General features: G+C 53.5%; 2 protein-coding genes across 2 annotated transcripts; both read left to right on the forward strand.

The window, feature by feature from the left end:
* Nucleotides 1–1,840: 1,840 nt before the first annotated feature.
* On the forward strand, nucleotides 1,841–2,756 carry LOC112532719 (maestro heat-like repeat-containing protein family member 2A). Its single transcript, XM_040652940.1, has 4 exons — nucleotides 1,841–2,029; nucleotides 2,169–2,334; nucleotides 2,491–2,615; nucleotides 2,751–2,756. Exons 1-4 carry the CDS (start codon nucleotides 1,847–1,849, stop codon nucleotides 2,754–2,756), a joined length of 480 nt encoding a protein of 159 aa, XP_040508874.1. The 5' UTR covers nucleotides 1,841–1,846.
* On the forward strand, nucleotides 2,685–12,159 carry LOC112532805 (maestro heat-like repeat-containing protein family member 2B). The gene is made up of 26 exons (XM_040660588.1): nucleotides 2,685–2,902; nucleotides 3,267–3,410; nucleotides 3,951–4,043; nucleotides 4,325–4,394; nucleotides 4,510–4,623; nucleotides 4,713–4,786; nucleotides 5,119–5,238; nucleotides 5,384–5,491; nucleotides 5,681–5,840; nucleotides 5,966–6,006; nucleotides 6,243–6,384; nucleotides 6,785–6,837; nucleotides 7,159–7,266; nucleotides 7,563–7,682; nucleotides 7,887–8,009; nucleotides 8,132–8,287; nucleotides 8,509–8,631; nucleotides 8,934–9,013; nucleotides 9,422–9,557; nucleotides 9,674–9,763; nucleotides 10,164–10,250; nucleotides 10,428–10,551; nucleotides 10,753–10,862; nucleotides 11,326–11,478; nucleotides 11,735–11,891; nucleotides 12,032–12,159. The coding sequence occupies exons 1-26, from the start codon at nucleotides 2,819–2,821 to the stop codon at nucleotides 12,049–12,051; spliced, it is 2,790 nt and encodes a 929-aa protein (XP_040516522.1). The 5' UTR covers nucleotides 2,685–2,818; the 3' UTR covers nucleotides 12,052–12,159.
* Nucleotides 12,160–20,551: the final 8,392 nt, after the last annotated feature.

Here is a 20,551-nt window from a genome sequence, read left to right on the forward strand (position 1 = left end):
CCTTTTACTGTTGACATACTTCTAGAAAACCTTTTCTTGTTATCCTTTACCTCCTTTGCAAGATTGAATTCAGAGAGGGCCTTAGCCTTCCTTGTTGCATCCCTACAGGCACTGACAACATTCCTATACTCTTTGCAGGTGGACAGGCCCTTCTTCCACTGGTCATGGATGTTCTTCTTTCCTTGTAGCTTAGCTGTGAGCTCCGTGCTCATCCCCACAGGCCTCTTGCTCCCTTTACCCAATTACTTACTCTTAGGGATGCACTGATCTTAAGCTCCAATATATAGGAGGCAGAGGAGGTTTTGTTAGCACACGTTTACCCAACGGTGAGATTAAGACACAACAGGTCAAATGGTAGCCTGACCGCTTTATTATAAGTCCCAGTTGCTTAGGAATATGGGGAAGGAAAGATGGGCAATGGAAGAGAGATAAATGCAAGGAGCCTTTGTAGAAAGCAAGAGAGATGGTCACCACTGTGGATCCAGCATGGTTTGTAGTATGTCCTTTGATCTCAGGATCTCATCCACTCGCTGCGGGAGATGGGAGAAAGCCAGGAATCTTTGCAGCAAGCAGGCCCGGGGGGGGGTTCTTCCAAAGAGGTTTCTTCCCCTCAGGGAATTCTTCCATCAAAGGTTGCTTTTCTTTGGGAGTTCTTCTCCCCAGTCCTTAGTTTAGAGATGGCCTTGTATCCCCAGTTTCTCAGTTTTTTTTTTCCTTTCCCTCTTTCCTCTCTGTTAGTGTAGCACATCTGGCCCTGTCTGATGTTCTGCCATTTCCTCATGGCAGCCTCTCATGACTCTACTTCAATGCCAACAAGCGGATGGTGGACTTTTTGTTGGATCAGATGCAATGGAGTCTCCTTACTGTCTCTGACACGTGTCCCTGGAAGACAGCAAAGCTCTCTGGAGAGGTTGTCTGTGCAGCAAATGGGGGCCGCAGTGCCTCCCGGCATGGAGTCCCTAGTCACTAAGTCAGTGCCAGGCAATGGCACCCGGCAGCTGCTCCCTGGCAGGGGCTCTCCCTCTCCTGCTGAGGTGATTCCCTGCTTCGGCATAGAACATGTCCACCCCAGAGCCGAGTGCGTCACAAAAACATGCCGTGTTTTGGGGCCAGCAAGGTTGCCCAGCATGCAGCCTGGTCCCCAGCCCAGGGCACGTCATTCTCTGCGAGGTGACATTCCTCAGTGTGATGTCACAGTTGTTGCCCCCTACACCCCTGTGGCAGCGGTGGGAGCGGTGGCTCAGTCTCTTGTGAGGCCTGCAGGAAGAGGACCCAGAGAGAGCATTGCGTCTATCTGGAGGTATCCTGCTGTGATGGAGCGGCTGAGAGCCCTTCGAGGTGAGGTCCCTCCACCTCTCTGGACACCATGGTGCTGCCCGAGCACATGTGTGCCTCTGGTGTCTGTTTAGGACGTGCCATCAGCACCGTCCTTGCTCTGCTGAGTGCAGCTGCCCACCGTGGTTTCTCCAGTACCCCAGCAAGGGGAAGGCTCTCTCCCCTCGCCCCGCCAACCACACATGTGCCGGCACAGCCCACCCCACGCTGTGGGGCTGGAGGAGCGTTCCTCCCAGAGCTGGCCGGATGCTCGGCCCTGGCTCCAAGCAACACCAGCGGCAGCTGCTCTGCTCTTTCCTTCCAGGTCTCTTTGCCTGTGTGGGCTGCGTGCCCGGAGGTACACGTCGCAGGGCCAGAGGCAGGGTGGCAAGCCCTGTCCCTGCCTGTGCCGTGACTTTGCTGCTGCAGCGCCTGCAAGACAGCGAGGTGAGCTGGGGACATCCAACCACCAGTCCTTGCCCTGGCCCAGTGCCACGGTCCCGTGGGTGCCAGGCCCCGGCAGCACACTGGCATGGCGGGCAGCTCCCCGGGAAGAAGGGCAAAGCAAAACGGGACTGATCTCTGTCCCCAGGGTGACCGAGCGCAGGCGTACTGCGAGCTGGAGCACGTCCTGCAGGAAGGTGACAGCCGCCCGCCGTGCGGAGTGCTGAACCGGCTGCTGGCTGAGGTGTCCCAGGACCTGACAGCAGCCCAGGTGAGGGGTCACTCCCAAAGGCAAAGGGAGCCGCCTGCCCGCGCTGGTGTTCTGCTGGCAGACGGCGGTGGCTTAGCCCTTCCAAGGGAAGGCCTCAGGCAGTCTCCTGTGCCGTGTGTCACCAGTGACTTTTTTTCAGGGCGTGCCGGACAGCGTGAGGATGGCTGCCAGCAATGTCCTGGTGGCTCTGGCCCGGACACACTTCACCTTGGTGATGGCCGAGCTCCAGGGCCACCTGAAGGCCGTGGGGGAGATGTCGAAGGAGTTTGTGCTCGTCACCCTGAGCAAACTGTTCACCAGCTACGGTAGAGTGCCCTCAGCTTCCTAACGTCTACGACAACCGGGGAAAGGGGTCTCTCCCCTCCGTGCGTGATCTGCGTTGAGCTGGGGGATGCAGGGCTGCAGCCCCTCCTCCCTCGCTGCTGGGGCTCTGACCGCGGCCCTCTCCTTCCCCTCTGCAGCTCCACAGTGCATCTCCTTCGTGTGGCTGACGCTGGCCGGCCTGCGCAGTGTGGTGAGCTGGGTGAGAGGCGGCCGGACCCTGCGCATTGCTTGTGCTGGTGAGTGCCGGCCCCAGAGCAGGGGGGCTCGGGATAGCCCTTGCACCTCGCCCTGCTGCAGGCTCTCACGGGCTCCCTTTTCTCTCAGTCTCTCAGCTTTTTCTTTTCTTTTTTTTTTTTAAGTAATTATTCGTTTATTTTTTTGTTTTGTGTTTCTTCAGTTGTGAAACAATGGCTGGAAGGAGTCAAGGTTCACTTGTGCTCTGGAAAGCAATGCCCCTGGCCTGCCATGGAGATCGAGCAGATCTACCAGAATCTTTCCCAGCTCTTCTGCTCTGTGCTGAGGCACTGGCAGGACTGCAAGGAGGAAAAGGTGAGCACTGCTGCGTTCCCAGCCCGGGATGGCAGGGGGGACATCCGTGTCGGCAGCTCTGTCTGTGCCCAGTGGGCTGAGAGCAGAAGGGTGACGAGAGGGAGTGGGCTGGCTCTGCAAAGGGCCCCAAACTGGCTTTGTGCTGTGGGCTGGATCTCCCTGCCAGGAAGCAGCCGCGTGTCACAGCGCTGCGGCAGGAATAGCTGGGGATGAGGGCGTGGGGAAAAGCTCCCTGCCCTCCAGAGCGAGCCCATCTCCTGCTGGGCTACGGGGGTATGGGGAAGGGGAAGGGAAAGAGAAAGCCCTCCTGTAGGAAGGGCAGACCTTCAGTCTTTAATGCTGGGCCTCTGCCATCCCTCTCCAGGACAAACAGGCCGTCCTCGGGGCTGTGGCTACCATGATGGCTGTCCTCCTGCAAGAGGAGCGGCCCCGAGAGCACGTCTGGGAGCAGCTCCTCTGGCTCGTGCACCTGTATCAGGAGGTCCAAGACACCTGCAGGGGGACCAAGGTGAGATGTTGTGCAGGGCTCAGCATGGACGTGGGGCTCGTGCAAGTGCCACGGGGGGTCAGTGGGATGCAGGGAGGAGGCCGGGAGCCCTTGGGAAAGAAGGAATAGGCGTCCAAGGGAGGTCTGAGGCTTCCTGAGCTCTTCCGTCAAGGAAGGAACAACCCGGACAGGAGCCAGAAGGGAGCCAGGAGTCACTGGGGCCCATCCCCTGGGGCTGCGAGGCTTCACCACCACCACCACCACCACCACCGTGGAGCTCTGGGTGCCTGAGGAGCTCTGTGCTAAAGGCCAGGGAGACCACGTCCACTTACATCTGATGGGGCAGAAGAGGGCTGCTGGGTGGGAAATGCCTGCAACCGATGCCCAAACAGGGCTCGGCTGAGAGCAGAGGGACTCTCTTGGTGCTGCTGGGAGGCGGGGACAAACCAGAACGCCTGTGCGGGAGCTCTCCCAGCGGACAAACCATTGGGAATCAGTTTCTCCGCTCCCAAGTGGCTAGATGTGGCTTCAGCCCTTTCTTCCTCTCCTGGTCTCTTGCAGAGCCTCAATATCTTCCTGGAGGCCTTAGAGGGAGTTCAATCTGTCATCCCGAAGGACAAGTTTCTGGCCATCACCAGTGCTGTGTTCTACCAGGTGAGGGGAGCCCATCCTTGCGCCCAAGGCAGTTTCCCTCTTGGCTAAGTCTCAGGAGGACTCAAAGCTCCGAGCCTCTGCCAGCTGCTCAGCCTTAGCTCCTGCATGCCCGTGGCTGCTCCGGAGCCGTGTGTGTGCCCCCAGGGATGCTGTGGGTCAGGCTGTGTTTTGTCTGCATGTCCTCTTACTGAGTGTGCCAGGGGAGACGAGAGCTGGCAGCACAGTTTCTTTTCCATCCTCGATACCGATGCAATTTTCTCCAATGGACCTTGTTCCCACAGCTCTCTGATGACACCAAGGAGCACAGCGAGGCGGACAGAGCAGAGCTGACCCACTGCATCCTGCTGCAGGGTAAGGAGAGGAGCTCGTGCATTGCTTGGTGGTGCCCTGGCCAAAACCTCTCTCACAAACCTCCGGAATGGGTGCGAGTTTCTGGCTAACACAGTGCGGGATTTCCTCCCCGCAGCCCGGATCTGCCCAGAGGAAACGGTCCAGTTTCTGCAGTCACAGCTGGGCGCTGACAAGGAGGCTGGACGCGTGGCAGCCCTGGGTCTGCTCGGTGCTCTGGCTCGCTCTGATGGTCAGTAGGGTCAGAGGGTTGGGACTTCCCGGGATCCCTTTTGCCATCTGGGCTGTGCCTCCATGCATGCTTCTGCGCATCTCTTGCAGAGCCCGTGATGGCAAAGAAGCTGCCCCAGGTTGTGGAGGCTGTGCAGTGTCTGTGCAGCGACCCCAGGACCCAGGTGAGCTGATTTGGGAAAGGAAAGCGCTGTCGGGGTGGTGATGCTGCTGCCAGCACAGGCAGGGCTGGGGTGCCCAGGGAGGTGCTTTGGGCAGCGACCACATGGTCGTGATGGCTCCTGTGGGGAGAGCGGGAGGGCGGAGCAGTCAGGCCCCTGTGCTGTGCATGGAAAGTGCACAGCCTGGTGCTAAGGCCTGGCCCTCGCCTGAGGAGCCAAGGCTCCACCTCTGCTCTTGTTGTCTCTGCTCATGCCCAAAGGGCTGCCCCAACGAGTAGGTGGCTTCCCTTTGCCTTCTGAGCAGGAAAATCAAACCCACAATTGACTCCTGACAGGTGAGGAGGGCCATTCTGCGCTTCATCAAGGATGTGCTCAGTGCTAACGCCCGGAGCTGCTCAGCCTGGGATGTGGTGGGGCACATCTTCAGTGAGTTCAGCCGCACCGCGGGAAGAAGGGTAAGGACACTGGGCAGCATCTTCCGTTGGAGGACCCGTGCGGCTCAGAGGCTGGCACGGAAGCACCGGTGGGGCCACACCTGAGCCTCCTGAGAGGCTCCTGAGAACTAAGAGGAACCGGTGTTCCAACAACACTGTTGTGCAGGCAGCCGGAGACCTTTCTGCCCAGGAAGCCCGGGAAGAAGGAGCTCTCCAAGAGCTGTGTATGGACATCCTGGGGTCACTGGACGTCTCTGTGAGAGGGATGACCAAAGTAAGTCACAGTCTGCCCCGCTGCCGCTCCTTGACTTCACACCACGTGCTCCTCATCCCCTTCCAACACCCCCGGTCTCTCCTCCAATGTGCTCTAAAGCACACAAGACTCAGGGGAATTCACAGAGTCCTCTTCATCTCTGAGCGGAGGCAGGAATGCTGACATGCTCAACCGCCTCGTTCCCTACAGCTCCTGTGGCCACGGCTGCTGTTGTACGTGGTGCCAGCCCAGTACACCGGCATGCTGATCCCGGTCTCCCGCTGTGTCCAAGCGCTGGCTGAGAGAGGGGACCTGATGGTGCGGGAGGTAGAAGACCTGGATCCCCATTTCCTCAGCTCCATGTTTCAAGGTAGGAGCAGAAACTCCACCGGTGAGCTCTGTTGACCTGTGTTAGCACCCAGAAGGGACAGCGGAGGCGTGTGTGGCAGGGCACGTCGTGTCTGTGTCTTACTCAGCCCTTCTTTCTCCCCACAGGCCCACTGCTGACTCCCCAGACACTGCTGGCACGCCTGTTGGTGAGTAGATGCTCCAGAGGCCGGTGCCATGAGCCCCGAGGAGGAAGCAGCATGGCTGAGTGTGCCAGTGCCTGCCTCACCCGTGGGGATGCCTTTCTCTTCCCGGTCTTGCAGCACCATGGGCAAAGCTGCTGGCTGCTCCTTGCCCTCCAGGGCAGAGCCAAGCTGCTTCCCTCCTGGGAGAAGCTGCTGCTCTTGCTGCAGACGTGACCCTGCTTCTCCTTGCTCTTGCTCAGGTGGTGGCAGGGAGCCCTTTTGCAGGCAGCGAACTCCAAGCCGCTGCCTTGCTCCTCATGCAAAACCTCCACAGCAAGATCCACAGAGCTGTGGGGGCCATGTGGGCCTCTGAGATCCCCCTGCTGCTGCAGTGCCTCGAAGGTACAGTGCTGGTGGGGAGGGAGGGGCGGAGGCAGGGAAGGCGGGGGAGTGAAAATGGAGCTCTGCAGCGTGGCAGAGGGGAAGCGTTGCCTGCGGCCCCACGCTTGCTCTGCTGCTGTTCCCGTTCCAGGGAGACAGCACTGAGGCCCGGGGACCTTTCCCCCCGGGGGTCTGCCCATTCCAGGGCACGGATGGGCGCTTCACGTCCCCTCAGACAGCAGTCTTGGAGCAGTTCTGTGTTCCTGCTGGGACAGTGTTTGTGGGGAGGGACAGGTCATTGTGAAGGGTGTGCGGGTCCCAGCTTGGCAGTGCCGAGTGCCCAGGCAAACCTGGTTTGCAGCAGCTCTTCTTCTGTGGCTTGATCCCAAGCAAGGGTCTTTTGCTTCTTGTTGCTCTACAGGGAAAGATGAGAGCTTCCCAGACTCTGCAAGGTGGGAGCAGCGCCTACTAAAGGTACAGCATTGCTGGAAGGCACGGTGCAGAGAAGCATCTGCCTGTCTCAAGGAGCCCCGTTCCCATATGGGACAGGAACAGCCCCTCAAATGCTGCTGCGGAGCGGCTGCACGCCTTGGTGCTGCTGCCTCTTCCTCTTTGCCCCCCAAGTCCATGGGGGTTCCTAGGAGGAGAGCGGCAGGCAGCTTTAAGGCAGGGAATGCTGCGGGGAGCTGGGAGAGGGACTGTTCTTCCAGTCACCTCTCTCCAGAAGGTTGCGGCGACGTGGCAATGTGGGAAGAGGCAAAGGGCAAGGAAACATTGGCTTCTGTTCCCCAACAGTTCCTGAGGGCATCATTGGACACCATGGAGGATGAGGCCTGGACCAAGGGCCTGAGCTGCGAGCTGAGCCGGTGGCTGAGCAGCTCTGCCAGCAGCTCTGGAGAAAAGGTGGGTTCCCCCCGGCTCTACGCAGCGGTGCAGCCGCAGGTGCTCAACTGGGGCAGGGGCTGCGGGTGGTGCTCTGCTCACACGGGCGGCTCACGCTGCTTCCCTGGCCCGTGCCCCCCAGAAGGCCTTTCCCTGCAAACTGCCTGGGGGTGGCTAAAGCTCGGCCCTGCAGCTGCTCTCAGCATCTCCCAGGGAGCGTGGGTCCTTCCCACCCGGCCCTCTCCCAGCAGGCCAGGCTGCTGCCACATCTCAGCTTCTTCCTTTCCTCCCCATCCCTTCTCTTCCTTCCCATGCAGTCTTTCCTGTACAAGGCTCTGGGGACAGTGCTGGGAGCTTGTAAGGAAGTCCTCCACATCCAAGAGAAGCTTCTGCAACACCTGGAGGAAGCAAACGCGGAGGAGCCCTCTGAGGCCCAGGTGAGGTCTCCTCCCAGCCAGCTTCTGCCAGCATCCCCGGTCTGTCCCTTGGGCAGAGCGCTTCTCCTGGCCCTGCTCCGAGCCTTTCGATCTCCTCACTGCTGCACTGTTTCCCTCAGGCGAGGACCAGCCCGGCCACTGTGGCTGGCCGCCCGCGCCAGTAGGTTCAGGCCTGCGCCAACTGCCCCTTGTTCTTTTGTGCAGGGAATGATCTCTCTTCTCAGCCATGCTGCTGAGAGCAACTTCCACACAGCCCTGGACACGCTCACCATGTTTGCGTCCAGGCTGTGCAAAGGCCAAAATGGGAGGAGTTCCAGACGCAAGAAGGTGAAGCATGACGCATTTCCATCGTGGCTTTCTGCTGCCTTATTTTCACTTGGGAGCCCAGGTGCATTGTGGGGCACCAGGGGCTGCTGAGCGAGTGTCTCAAGGCATTTCTCCCCACACAGATGGAGCTGGACAGCAGAAGAGCTCAGGCCACCCGCAGCGCTCTCATCCTCGCCCATGGCAGCTTGGCACTGCGTGCCTCCAAGGAACAGCTGCTCGCCCGCCTGGAGGGAGACATCGTGGGCAACATCCTGCTGCTCTACAGCTGCAGCTGCCGGGTGAGAGCTCGTAGCGTGCCAGGCTGTCTGAGCACCCAGCTGCAGCCCCTCCACGTGGGGGGACGCTGAGATGGGCCTTCTCTTTCCAAAGGTCCCTCGGGGACTGGTTTGTGCTCAGAGGAAGATGCAAGCCCTTCCCTTAGCATTGCCCCCACGTGTTCCCCTTGCAGCCCTTGGCCCTTTCCGCAGTTCAAAGAATGTTCTTCTCTCTTGGGCCTCAGGACCTGCAGAACACGCTTGCGCTGGTGCAGAGCATCACTGACTTCAGCTCTGCCTTCCAAGCTGTGGGTGACTCGGCCTGCTTTAACCCCTCCTTGAAGGGCAAGCTGCTGGAGATCCTGACGGTGAGTGCCTAGAGCCAGAGCTGTCTGCAGTGGAGTTTTGGGCTGTGCCATGAGACTCGGTTCCCCGGAGCCGTACAGGTCTCCCTCAGCCACACGTCTCCCGCTGGTGGGGACCTTGTGTGCTGGCAGGCAGCGGCAGGGCAGCGGCTAGGTTCACCAGCTGTGCAGCTGCTGCATCCTGCACTGCCTCCGTGAGAAATGTGGGAGTGATGGGGCTGGTGTGTGGCCGTCGTGTCTGTCTTTGGGCTGGGTGGAAGAGCTCTCACGTGCCCCCTTTGGCAGTGTTTCTCTGGTACTTGCAGGAGTTGCTGAAGAAGTATTACTTGGGCACCCCTGTCTCCCCAGTGCCCCTCAAGGTGGTTCTGGCCCTGGAGCAGTTGAGGTAAGTAAGGGTGGGAGCCTCTGGGGTTGCAAGGCAGGATGGTGGACCCCCTTCTGGGTAGCTCCCGAAGCCCTGGAGGGGGCAGGGGGGAGGGAGTCACTTCTACAGGAGAGATGGCTGGGCTGCTGTGCCCAGCGAAGCTGAGGTTCTGGGAAGGAGAAAGGCCCTGGTGCTCCTGTCCCCTGGCAGGGAAGAGAAGGGAGACCTGGTGTCTCCTTCCCATCAGAGCAGGAGGTGGTTCACTGATGCCGGGGAGATGCTGGCACTGAAGACAGCGCTCAGCAGCACAGGCTGGGGATGTTGGCTTTGCAGCTGTCCATTAGAAGAAACTCTGATGTTGTCTGAACCAGCCTGGCGAGCACTGCTAAAGGCCCTTTCTGCTTTCTCTTCCTTTATTCCTCCTGTCAGCAAGCTGAAGCCCTCTTTAGGAACCAAGGACATGTGTGACATGCTGAGTCTGTGCTGCAAGAATGTTGTGTTGCACCCTTCAGCAAAGATGATGCTGAAGATCAGGAAGTCACAGCAAGCAGCTCAGTACCTGCAGGTAACCTGCCGTGACTTTCACGGCCACCTCTCGGTTGGAGCCCTTCCTCAGCACACACAACCTATGCTCTGGCAGCAGCCGTGATGCCACAGCTCAGTGCCCTCTTCTGCTTTCAGCTTCTGCAAATGTCACTGAAAGCTCTGGGCCGGCTCATGGTGGTCCTGCTCGAGACAGAGACCAGTGGCTTCTTCCAGAACATAGTCCATGTGAGTACACGTGGGGCAAGGGAGAAAGCATGGCGCCTGTCGATAGCGGAGACAGAGATCTGGGGACTGAGAGGATGATGAGAGGGGGAGAAATCTCCTGCTGACGTGCCAGCTCACTGTGAGCTCAGAAATGGGCAGAGAAATGGGCCCTGCAGGGGGAAAGGCAAGAGCCAGCCCCTGGCAGGCCACAGCCAAGGAAAAGCTCCTGGGTTAGGAGGCAGGAGTGTCTGCAGAGAGCGGGGGCAGCAGTGCCGGTGCTCAGCGAGGTGGGGGGCCGCGTGGAGCCACAGGGCAGGCCCTGAGGGAAAGTGCTGGGAAATGAGGGATGGGGAGAGGGCTGGCATGAAGGGAAAGAAAAGATGTCCGCAGAGAGACAGATGCTCTGCCCCACGTCTTGCAGAGATCCATGACGTCAGACAACATGTGGGAGCGCAAGAGGGCCCTGCAGATCTGCTCCCAGCTGCTGGCTTCTTGTGAAGAGCTTCGAGTGAGTAAAGAGCCCCACCACATGCCCCTGCTCCCTCCCCAGTGCTCCTCAGCAGGAAGGCGAGCTCTGCCCAGCCGTGCGTGCTGTGCCACCCACCGTGTGGGGAAGGCATAGGTGGGAGAAGCTAGGGAGACCTGGGGCTGCCTACAGCTTTTTTCCTGCCTCTGGCCCCTGCAGAGAGGAGATGCCTGCAAGCACTTTAGCTCCTTGGTGGGATTGCTGGCGCCTCTGACGTGTGATCCCATGCCCACATCCCGCCAGCTGGCTGTCACCTGTCTGAGCTCCCTTCTCCGAATCCAAGGTGAGTAGAGTGGCGTGCGCCAGCCCTCTGCTCTCATTCGCAGCACTACCAGAACCCCACGGGCTGGGCCCAGTTTACGGGAGGAAGAGGCACTGTGCGCAGCTCTCTTCTTCTCTCCACCCTGTTCTCTGTCTCTCCCCTGTGGAAAGCAGTTCTGTTTCTGGAAGCATGACTTCCCTTTTCTCCCTGTGCTCTTTCCAGCCAAGGCGACCAACAGAGTCATCCAGACAGGAGACATCGGGAGCCTGTGTGTGGGGCTGAATGACTGCAGCACCGTCCGTCAGCTCCAGACCTCTTCCAAAATCGCACGGGTAAGTGGACCGAAAAAGGGGTGGTAGGATCTCAGTGCGTAGGCTTTTGCACGTCCCTCTGCTCCCCCCAGCCTCTCACACCATCTCCAGAATGAGCTGTCACCCTGAGATCACTTTTCTCAGCAAGCAGCCGGAGGCACTGAGCTATGTCTGGCCTTAAGGCACCCAGTGCAAGGAGCTGATTCTATGATGTGTGTGTGTGCGTGTGTGTGTGCGTGTGTGTGAGACTGTGGCTGCTGGGAGGTAGGCTTTGCATGTAAGCAAACACCACGGGTGGAGAAGCTGAGAGAAGGCTCAACCCCCTTACGTATTAATAGCGGGGTATGGACCGCAGGAGCATTGTGATTGCTGCCTGAACGACCGGCAAGCTGCTGAACTAAGAATGCCCTCAAGACTGCTTTCTGTTTTGAAGAGCTGCCGCAGAGCAGTGATGGGATCTCTCCTGCTTCTCATTTCTCTGCAGATTGTGTACAGGAACTTCCCCCTGGAAGACACCGTCGACTTCATGATGGCCATCAAGGACACCTTCCGGAAGGCCAAAGGAATGCGTGTGCGTGCTGCTGGGAGGTGGATGATCACCCTTCTGCAGATGTATGGAAAGGACATCTGTCGGGACGTAAGAGACTTTCTTCCACGTGTCTTGGACTTTTGCTGGCTGCTGCACTACGGCTTGTGCCATTTGCCTCAGGTGCTACAGAAGCACAAGCAGAGCGCACAGCCAGGGCTTGGTTAGAGTGGCTGGTGAGAAATTTAGGCTTAGGCCTTGGCAGCATGTCAAGGGAGCAGGCAGTGCTCATGTGCTGAATGTCCACAGTTAAGCCCTGCAGAGTCAAGGATGCAGCCAGTCATTCTTTCTCCCCTTCTTCTTTCAGGTGCCACTGACCAACTACATCCTGCGCAGCTGCACGTCGTCGCCACAGCACAGCACGTTCATGCCATTCCTGTCCCAGGCGGTGGTCATCCTCACCCGCTGTCAGGCAGACATCACGACTGACAGCTTCTTTCCGGCTGCTTTGAGCCCACAGACAGGTACTGGCACTCCTGCCATTGCAGTTATAGCTTGCCTCTGCTAGAGGGATCCCGGGAGGAAGCAGCTTTTCTTTCTTGCTCTCAAAGTCTGTTTGAGGCAAAAATTGCTCAGTCATGACTTGTGACTTTCCTTTTTCTAGTGAGACATGGAGGAGAATAAGAGAGTTTTGTCTTCAATGGTGGAGCCAGGAGAAGAAAAAACAAGAGGAAAAATGAAAAAGGAAAAAGGAGAAAAGAAAAAAGGAATGGGAGGAAAAGAAGAGAGGAGAGGGAGGGGGAGAGGGGGAGGGAAAGGGGAAGAACAAAAGTGGGAAGGAAAAAGGGAAAGAGAAAGGGATATTTAAAAAGTAAGGAGAGGGAAGGGGAGGGGGGGAAGGGAGAAGAGGGGAGGAGAAGGGATGGGAGGGGAAGGGAGGGGGGGAGGGGAGGGGATGGGAGGTGAGGAGAGGACAGGAGAGGGAGAGGAGAGGAGAGGAGAGGAGAGGAGAGGAGAGGAGAGGAGAGGAGAGGAGAGGAGAGGAGAGGAGAGGAGAGGAGAGGAGAGGAGAGGAGAGGAGAGGAGAGGAGAGGAGAGGAGAGGAGAGGAGAGGAGAGGAGAGGAGAGGAGAGGAGAGGAGGGAGAGGAGGGAGAGGAGAGGAGAGGAGAGGAGAGGAGAGGAGAGGAGAGGAGAGGAGAGGAGAGGAGAGGAGAGGAGAGGAGAGGAGAGGAGAGGAGAGGAGAGGAGAGGAGAGGAGAGGAGAGGAGAGGAGGGGAGAGGAGGGGAGAGGAGGGGAGAGGAGGGGAGAGGAGGGGAGAGGAGGGGAGAGCAGAGAGCAGAGAAGGGAAGGGAAGAGAAGGGAAGAGAAGAGAAGAGAAGAGAAGAGAAGAGAAGAGAAGAGAAGAGAAGAGAAGAGAAGAGAAGAGAAGAGAAGAGAAGAGAAGAGAAGAGAAGAGAAGAGAAGAGAAGAGAAGAGAAGAGAAGAGAAGAGAAGAGAAGAGAAGAGAAGAGAAGAGAAGAGAAGAGAAGAGAAGGGGAAGGGAGGGGAGAGGGAAAGGGGAGCAAAATGATTGGGAAGGCTAAAGGGAATGAACAAAAGGGATATTTAAAAGGAGAGGAGAGGAGAGGAGAGGAGAGGAGAGGAGAGGAGAGGAGAGGAGAGGAGAGGAGAGGAGAGGAGAGGAGAGGAGAGGAGAGGAGAGGAGAGGAGAGGAGAGGAGAGGAGAGGAGAGGAGAGGAGAGGAGAGGAGAGGAGAGGAGAGGAGAGGAGAGGAGAGGAGAGGAGAGGAAGAGAAAGAAAGAGAGCAGAGCAGAGCAGAGCAGAGCAGAGCAGAGCAGAGCAGAGCAGAGCAGAGAAGAGAAGAGAAGAGAAGAGAAGAGAAGAGAAGAGAAGAGAAGAGAAGAGAAGAGAAGAGAAGAGAAGAGGATTAGCTAAAAAAAGTTGTATTATTTCTCTTGAAAAATTAAATGCCAGAATACTGGCTAAGAAGTGAAAAGAGTATTTTATTTATTTTTTTATTTATTATTTATGTCTTCATGGTAATAGCTGCTGTCTGTTCTCCATACCAGTTACAGAATCACAGTATCACCAAATGTCTGGGTTTGGAAGGAACCTTGCAAGATCATCTAGTCCAATCCCCCTCGCTCCCCCCTGCCTTAGAAGGAACACCTTGATTAGGTCACACAGGAACGTGTCCAGCAGGTTTTGAATGTCTCCAGAGAAGGAGACCCCACCACCTCCCTGGGCAGCCCGTTGCAGTGTTCTGTTACCCTCACCATGAAGAAGTTTCTTCTCATATTTTTGTGGAAATTCCTATGTTCCAGCTTGCAGCCATTACCCCTTGTCCTATCACTGGTTGTCTCTGAGAAGAGCCTGGCTCCATCCTCCTGATGCACACACCCTTTGCATATTTATAAACATGAATGAGGCCACCTCTCAGTCTCCTCTCCTCCAAGCTAAAGAGACCCAGCTCCCTCAGCCTTTCCTGGTAAGGGAGATGCTCCAGTCCCTTCATCATCTTTGTGGCTCTGCGCTGGACTCTCTCAAGCAGTTCCCTGTTCTTCTTGAACGGAGGGGCCCAGAACTGGACATAATACTGCAGATGCGATCTCACCAGGGCAGAGTAGAGCGGGAGGAGAACCTCTTTTGACCTACTAACCCCACTCCTTCTAAAACACCCCAGGATGCCACTGGCCTTCTTGCAGTGCTGGCTTATGGTCACTCTGCTGTCCACCAGGACCGCCAGGTCCCTTTTCCCCGCGCTGCTCTCCAACAGGTCAGTCCCCAACCTATACTGGTACCTGGTGTTGTTCTTGCCCAGATACAAGTCTCTACGCTTGCCCTTGTTGTATCTCATCTCATTTCTCCCTGCCCAACTCTCCAGCCTATCTAGGTCTTGCTGGGTGGCAGCACAGCCTTCTAGCGTGTCAGCCACTTCTCCCCGTTTTGTCTCATCAGCAAGCTTGCTAACAGCGCACTCTACTCCCTCATCCAAGTCACTGGAGAATATAGCGAATAGTACTGGTCCCAGTACCGACAGGCCTCCACCTACACTCATCTGTCCCACTGACCACAACTCTCTGGCTTCTTTCCTTCAGCTGGTTCGCAGTCCCCCTCACTACTCGATCGTCCACACCACCCCACCTTCCTCAGTTTAGCTGCGAGGATGCTGGGGGAGACGGTGTCAAATGCTCTCCTAAAATCAAGATAGACCACTTCCACCGCTTTACCACCATCTATCCACCTGGTTACGTCTTCATAAAAGGCTATCAGGTTGGTCAAACATGACTTCCCCTCGGTGAATATCTTGTTTAATAAAGAGATCAGACTTTAGACTGCAGCTTTTCATGTTCCATTTGAAAACTGGCCATTCATATCAATGGAAAATGGAGCAGCAAAGCAACCAAAATGTTGATGAACTTTTGGCAATCTTGAAAGCTATTCTCTAATTCCTGGATCAAAACAGAAAGCACAGCTGCATATTTTTTGCACTAGGGGCTGACCTGCAGCAGAGGAGCTCTGCAGAGAAGGACCTGGGTGTCCCGATGGACAGCAGGCTGGCCGTGAGCCTGCAGTGTGCCCGTGCAGCCAAGAAGGCCAACGATATCCTGGGGCACGTTAAAAACACTGTGGCCAGCAGCTCGAGGGGGGTGATCCAGGACACCTTCCTGCTCAACCTGCTGTAGGACATTGCTTTTAGCAGGGAGGTCGGTCTCGATGATCTCCAGAGGTCCCTTCCAGCCTCTATGGTTCTGAGATTGTATGAGAAAGAAACTGCAAGAACCACGTGCTAATTGATCGGGATGGATCTGGCAGAGGCAATCCCTTTTCCAAGGCAAAAGGAAGGTCTTAGCAGCAGTGGCAACCCCCCTGTGATGTGCAGGGTCACCAACCACTAGACCAGGCTGCTCAGAGCCACATCCAGCCTGGCCTTGAATGCCTCCAGGGATGGGGCATCCACAACCTCCTTGGGCAGCCGGTTTCAGTGCGTCGCCACCATCTGAGTGGTACCAAACAGCTCTATTTTCAAAAAGTGGATTGGAAAGGTGCTTGGTACTACCCTCTAGCTTTAAATTGGTAGCTGCAATTTAAATATTTCATACTTTTCCTATTTACCTGCTTGGACTGAAATTTTCCTTGTCATTATCCATCCCATGCTTTACTTTTTTTCTTTGGAAAGCCTTGGCTAGCACAACTTCAGTCATTTCTGAGCACAAGGTAAAGGAAAATATCAGTATGCACTTTCAGATGACTGGATGCCATCACTGTGCTGCAGCTGGATCACAAAAAGGGCAGAAAAGGCTTATGTCTGTACTACCTTTATGAGAGCTTTCCAAAATATGCCAGGTTATCAGGTATCATCTACTTTGTTAAGTCCTGAAGGTTACTTTTCCTAATTTTCCTTGACTGAGGTTCTCCAGTCTGGATCCCTGAAGCGGTAAGTAGGGCTTTCTCTCCAAATGCATCTCTGACACACTGGAGGCAGCAGAACTGAGAAAAGGAAGGGTACTTTCCTCCATTCCCTCAAATAAATACAAACCACAAGACCCTTAACTACTCCCAGGTCCTTTGCCTGGCTCTGCTCACCTCCTTCGGCTTCGATGAGATGAAGCCTCTTGGGAGGTCTCTGCTCTGTCTTGCCCTACTGCTCACCACCATCAAGCCACTTAACCAAATATTTCATAAAAGCCAGTCATTCTGCCTGATTCTATATGGGTGGAATTTGGAGAAGAGCTTAAGCTTCCTGGATGCGCTTAAAGACTCTGAGTGCCAAGCTTTGAAAAAAGTTGAAATACAGCATGAAATACTTCACAATATCAGCTTCTACAGGATGCTCATCTAAAAGCAGTGTATAAATTTATACCTTGGTGCCACTACGTAATGCAGAAATTCAAATTTCATGCACATTTTTTAGAAATAGAGGATTATCTTTTTTTCAGGCAGTGACAAGCACTAGAAAAAGTAACAATTTAGATTTCAGTGCCCAAGATTTCAAATTAAAGGAATTTGAAGTAATGGGATGTAAGGAAATACTCAAAGATGAGCGTGAGAAAAAAAGGTTCAGAGTAGAAGCAGAAAAAGGATCGCGTAATTAAAACTTCATCGGCATGCACTCATAGTAAGCTACAGTTTCACCATTAGCCTAAATTATAGCCCTTCTTCAGCTCATACCTCATAACCTCAACAACATTTTTAGATGTTTTGACTACAATACATGCAACGCTCTACATGTATACCTTGCAGAATGTGCAGCATCTAGTTTGATGTTGATTTTTGCTTGAAAATACAGTTTCTTTGAAGAAAAAGATCAGTATGTTTCTGTCTTCGTTTTTCATTACTCTTTCTAGATGGAAAAAAAAAAGAGCCAGGTTTCATGCAAACCATTCTTAGTTTCATTGCACATGGCCCCCAAATTCCTGGGCTCCTATCTGAAGATCAGATCAAAGACCACTCACTTGGCACAATTCCACCACCATTTAAATAAAAGGGGAAAAAAAACCAAAACAAACGAACAAAAACAAAAACAATAACAACAAAAAAAAACCAACCAAAAACAAAAGTGGGAGCTTAAGGGTTTGCAAACATTTTATTCACCTTTGAAATGAGTTTTCCACTGGCTTGGTCTGAAGAAAGGAATATAAAGCAGTTCAGGTCCACAAAACAGAAGGTAACTATACAATTTTCTTTTAGCACATAAAAAAATGTAAATTTCATCTTAAGTATTGAAACATCATAGAGCGTGGCCTTCCAATGCCCCCTCCCCATCTGTCCTCGTCTGGCTCAACCAAACCTGTAAGGCAGGGGCTGCCATCATTCTTTTCCAGGACTTTCCTGACATGTTTTAGCCTCTGTCTGATCACAATATGCACAAATTGTGCCTATTAGTTTTTGACAAAATTCATTCTTTGCAGCATTAGTACTACTGCATTTACTACCAGTCCTATCAAAATAATCCATCTTTTTGTCCATTCAGGTCATATACAAAGAGACTTAACCACACAGTAAATTGTAAAAAGCCCTACTCCTGTCTGCAATGCTAATTTTCTATGACTGCCATGACAAAGTTACTTCCTACTCACACACCTTCCCAAAGTTAGTTCCCATCCTTTTTCCAAAATTATCAATTAGTGTTAGAGAGATCACTGCTGAGTAAGCTATCCCTGTGTTTGTCCACATGCTCTCTGGGTCAGCGTTGATGCAGTTGTCTCAGTGCTGCAGTAGCATTGACTGCAGGATGAACAAACCACATACTTCTTTTTTTTTTCCACCTACCTGCTTTTTTTTTCTTTTCTTTTTTTTATTCCATTTTTTTTCTCTAGCCATCTCACAGAATGACTGAAAGCATACTCTTAAAAGATGCTATCTAGATTATCTTAGTGATATCAGCATGACTCGAAATATATTCCATCCTTGTGGACTGACTGCTAGACTGCTCTGAAGCCAAAACAGAGCTAGATAAACTCAAGCTCCTGGTCTTCAACTGCCTGTTCTCAAAGCCACTTTTGTTACTGTTGCCAAAACCAGAGCCAGCAAGTCAAGTGGAGGAATCTGTTGAGGGATGGACAGCAGAGGCAAGATGTTCTGATGGGAAAGAATGACACTGACGCTGAATGGGTACGAAAATAGGAAATGCCTTTTGCCCTCTTTTGTAACTTAAGAGTGCCTTAATTTTTAAAAGGCCATTTTAAAAAGTAAGAATATTTTAGTTAATAATTTAGCACTCACTTCAATTAGAATACTTATTAAAACTTCCAACGACATTACAATTAAAAGTTTGGAAATAATTTTATTATAAATTCTTGCTCCATAAAGATTTCTGCTCTGAAAAGACAGCATATGCAAAATCGCTTCTTTATCTGTTATTGTCACAGTATAATTCTTTGAAACTACGGAGCAGAAATCTTAGCTGAAAATATATTTCTATACATCTGAGGGGGTGGTTTTCATATAAATGGTAAGCTTGCTCAGCTGCAACTCTGTTAAGTGCAGGAAGGACACTGCTCAGGAATAGGCAATGCCACAATCTCGTCTACTCCACTCAGCAGAGAATGGGCAACTCCATAGCTCAAAAAACCTATGTTCAGTTTGTGAGTTGCTACTGCTCTTCTTGATTTCAGTTGTCACAAGGCCAAACTGCCTCATGTTCAGTTGTCTCAGGATTGTGACTATAGAATTACAGAATGGTTTGGGTAGGAAGGGACCTTTCAGATCATGCAGTTCCAACCCCCTGCTACAGGCAGCAACGCCTCCCACTAGACCAGGTTGCTCAAGGCCCCACCTAGCCTGGTCTTGAATGCTTCCAGAATGGGTGCTTCCACAACTTCTCTGGGCAACCTGTTACCGTATCTCACCACCCTCACAGCAAAGAATTGCTTCTTAAAATCTAGTCCAAAACCTACCCTCCTCCATTTCCCTCCGTTCTGTCACAAAGTGCCCTTATAAAACGTCCCTCCCCAGCATCACCTGCCTTAGTTGAAATCTGAGCAGAAGACAGTCTCAGATATAGGTGGAAAGGAAGGTTCTCCCACACTTAGTTGTTAATAGTTTTTCAGAGCAAACACATAGAATTTAGATGACGTTACTTGGGAACAGCAGCACTGTGTGTCCACTTTACGGAAGTCTGTCTGATTAAACAAGGAGCCAAGCAGATGACCCAGAGGGCAGACAGCAGATTTAACAGCTTGAAATAGGCGATACCCACCACCAAACTGATAAAGGGCATGCTATGTTACCTGAGGTCTGCTTACTAAGGAAGAAATTACTATTTCATACATATTACAGTGTTAAAATAGTGGCACATCCTCCACCTATTGTTAATAATGCTACCCAAAATAATAGCCAGAAAAATATACCATAGAATCATAGAATCACAGAATGGCCTGGGCTGAAAAGGACCTCAAAGATCATCTAGTTTTCCTCCCTCCTCATTGCAGATCACAGATGGGCAGAAGGGAAGCTGTGATAGGTTTTAGAGCAGCTGGTGCTCAGGCTACACGTGTTTTAATCTTCTGCTACTGACGTGGGCTGACCCAACCCATAGCCAAGCACCCATACAGCCATTCATCTGCTCCACCAGTCCCAGTGGGATAGGGAGAGAACAAGAAAAGCAAAAGCAAGAAGACTCGTGAGTTGAGATGAAGGCAGTTTAATAGGTAAAGAAAAGAGGAAAACAAATAGCAAAGGAAAAGCAGTTGTTCACTGATTCCCACAAGCAGAATGATGCTTAGCCAGTCTCCAAGGAATGGCCATATCTGAAGCAAAAAGACCCTGAAATCTGTCTTCCTCTACCATAGTTTTATTGCTGAGCATGATGCATCAGCTGCCTTCCAGTGTGTCAGCCACTCCTCCCAGCTCTGCATCCTCAGCAAACTCGCTGAGGGTGGACTCTATCCCTTCATCTAGGTCGCTGACGAAGATGTTGAACAAGACCAGATTCAGTAACAACCCCCAGGGAACACCAGTGGTTACAGGCCTCCAACTAGACTCTGCACCACTGATGAGACCCTTCTGAGCTCTGCCAGTCGACCAGTTGTCAACCAACCTCATCATCCACTCATCTATCCCCGCACTTTCTAGGTTTCACAACGAGAATGGTGTGAAATATGGTGTCAAATGCCTTGCTGAAGTCAAGGCACACAACATCCACCGCTCCACCCCCCATCTACCCAGCCAGTGATGACATCAGAGAATGCTGTCAGGTTGGTCAAGCGTGACTTCCCCTTGGTGGATCCGCGTTGGCTACGCCCGATAACCTTCTTCTCTTCCAATGCCTTGGAGAGGGTATCCAGAACAAGTTGTTCCATCATCCTTCCGGGGATGGAGGTGAGGCTGAGTAGCCGGTAGTTTCCCAGATCCGCCTTCTTGCGCTTTTTAAAGACTGGAGTGACACTGGCTATCCTCCAGTCTTCAGGCATCTCTCTCCTGTTTGCCAGGACCTCCCAAAGATGATAGAGAGCCATTTAGCAATCACCTCTGCCAGTTCCTCCAGCACATGTGGGTGCACCCCATCGGGGCCTGTGGATTAGCGTGCATTAATTTTGGCTAGATGCTCTCTGGCCCAATCCTCCTCGACCAAGGGGAAGCCTTCCCTTCCCCAGGCTTCCTCTCTTACCTACAGGGTGTGGGGCCTGGGGTTCCTAACGGCTAGTCTTAGCATTAAAGACTGAAGCAAAGAAGGCATT

The sequence above is a fragment of the Gallus gallus genome, chromosome 1, assembly GCF_016699485.2.
Source record: "Gallus gallus isolate bGalGal1 chromosome 1, bGalGal1.mat.broiler.GRCg7b, whole genome shotgun sequence".
Classification (NCBI taxonomy): domain Eukaryota; kingdom Metazoa; phylum Chordata; class Aves; order Galliformes; family Phasianidae; genus Gallus; species Gallus gallus.

Excerpts from the sequence above, each read along its gene's own strand:
- LOC112532719 (XM_040652940.1), top strand. The coding sequence starts at position 1,847 with ATGGCGGGCAGCTCCCCGGGAAGAAGGGCAAAGCAAAACGGGACTGAT. Across the intron at positions 2,030-2,168 it reads AGGACCTGACAGCAGCCCAG|GGCGTGCCGGACAGCGTGAG; the intron begins GTGAGGGGTCAC and ends ACTTTTTTTCAG. Across the intron at positions 2,335-2,490 it reads CAAACTGTTCACCAGCTACG|CTCCACAGTGCATCTCCTTC; the intron begins GTAGAGTGCCCT and ends TCCCCTCTGCAG.
- LOC112532805 (XM_040660588.1), top strand. The coding sequence starts at position 2,819 with ATGGAGATCGAGCAGATCTACCAGAATCTTTCCCAGCTCTTCTGCTCT. Across the intron at positions 5,239-5,383 it reads GCCGCACCGCGGGAAGAAGG|GCAGCCGGAGACCTTTCTGC; the intron begins GTAAGGACACTG and ends ACTGTTGTGCAG. Across the intron at positions 11,892-12,031 it reads TGCTTTGAGCCCACAGACAG|TGAGACATGGAGGAGAATAA; the intron begins GTACTGGCACTC and ends TCCTTTTTCTAG.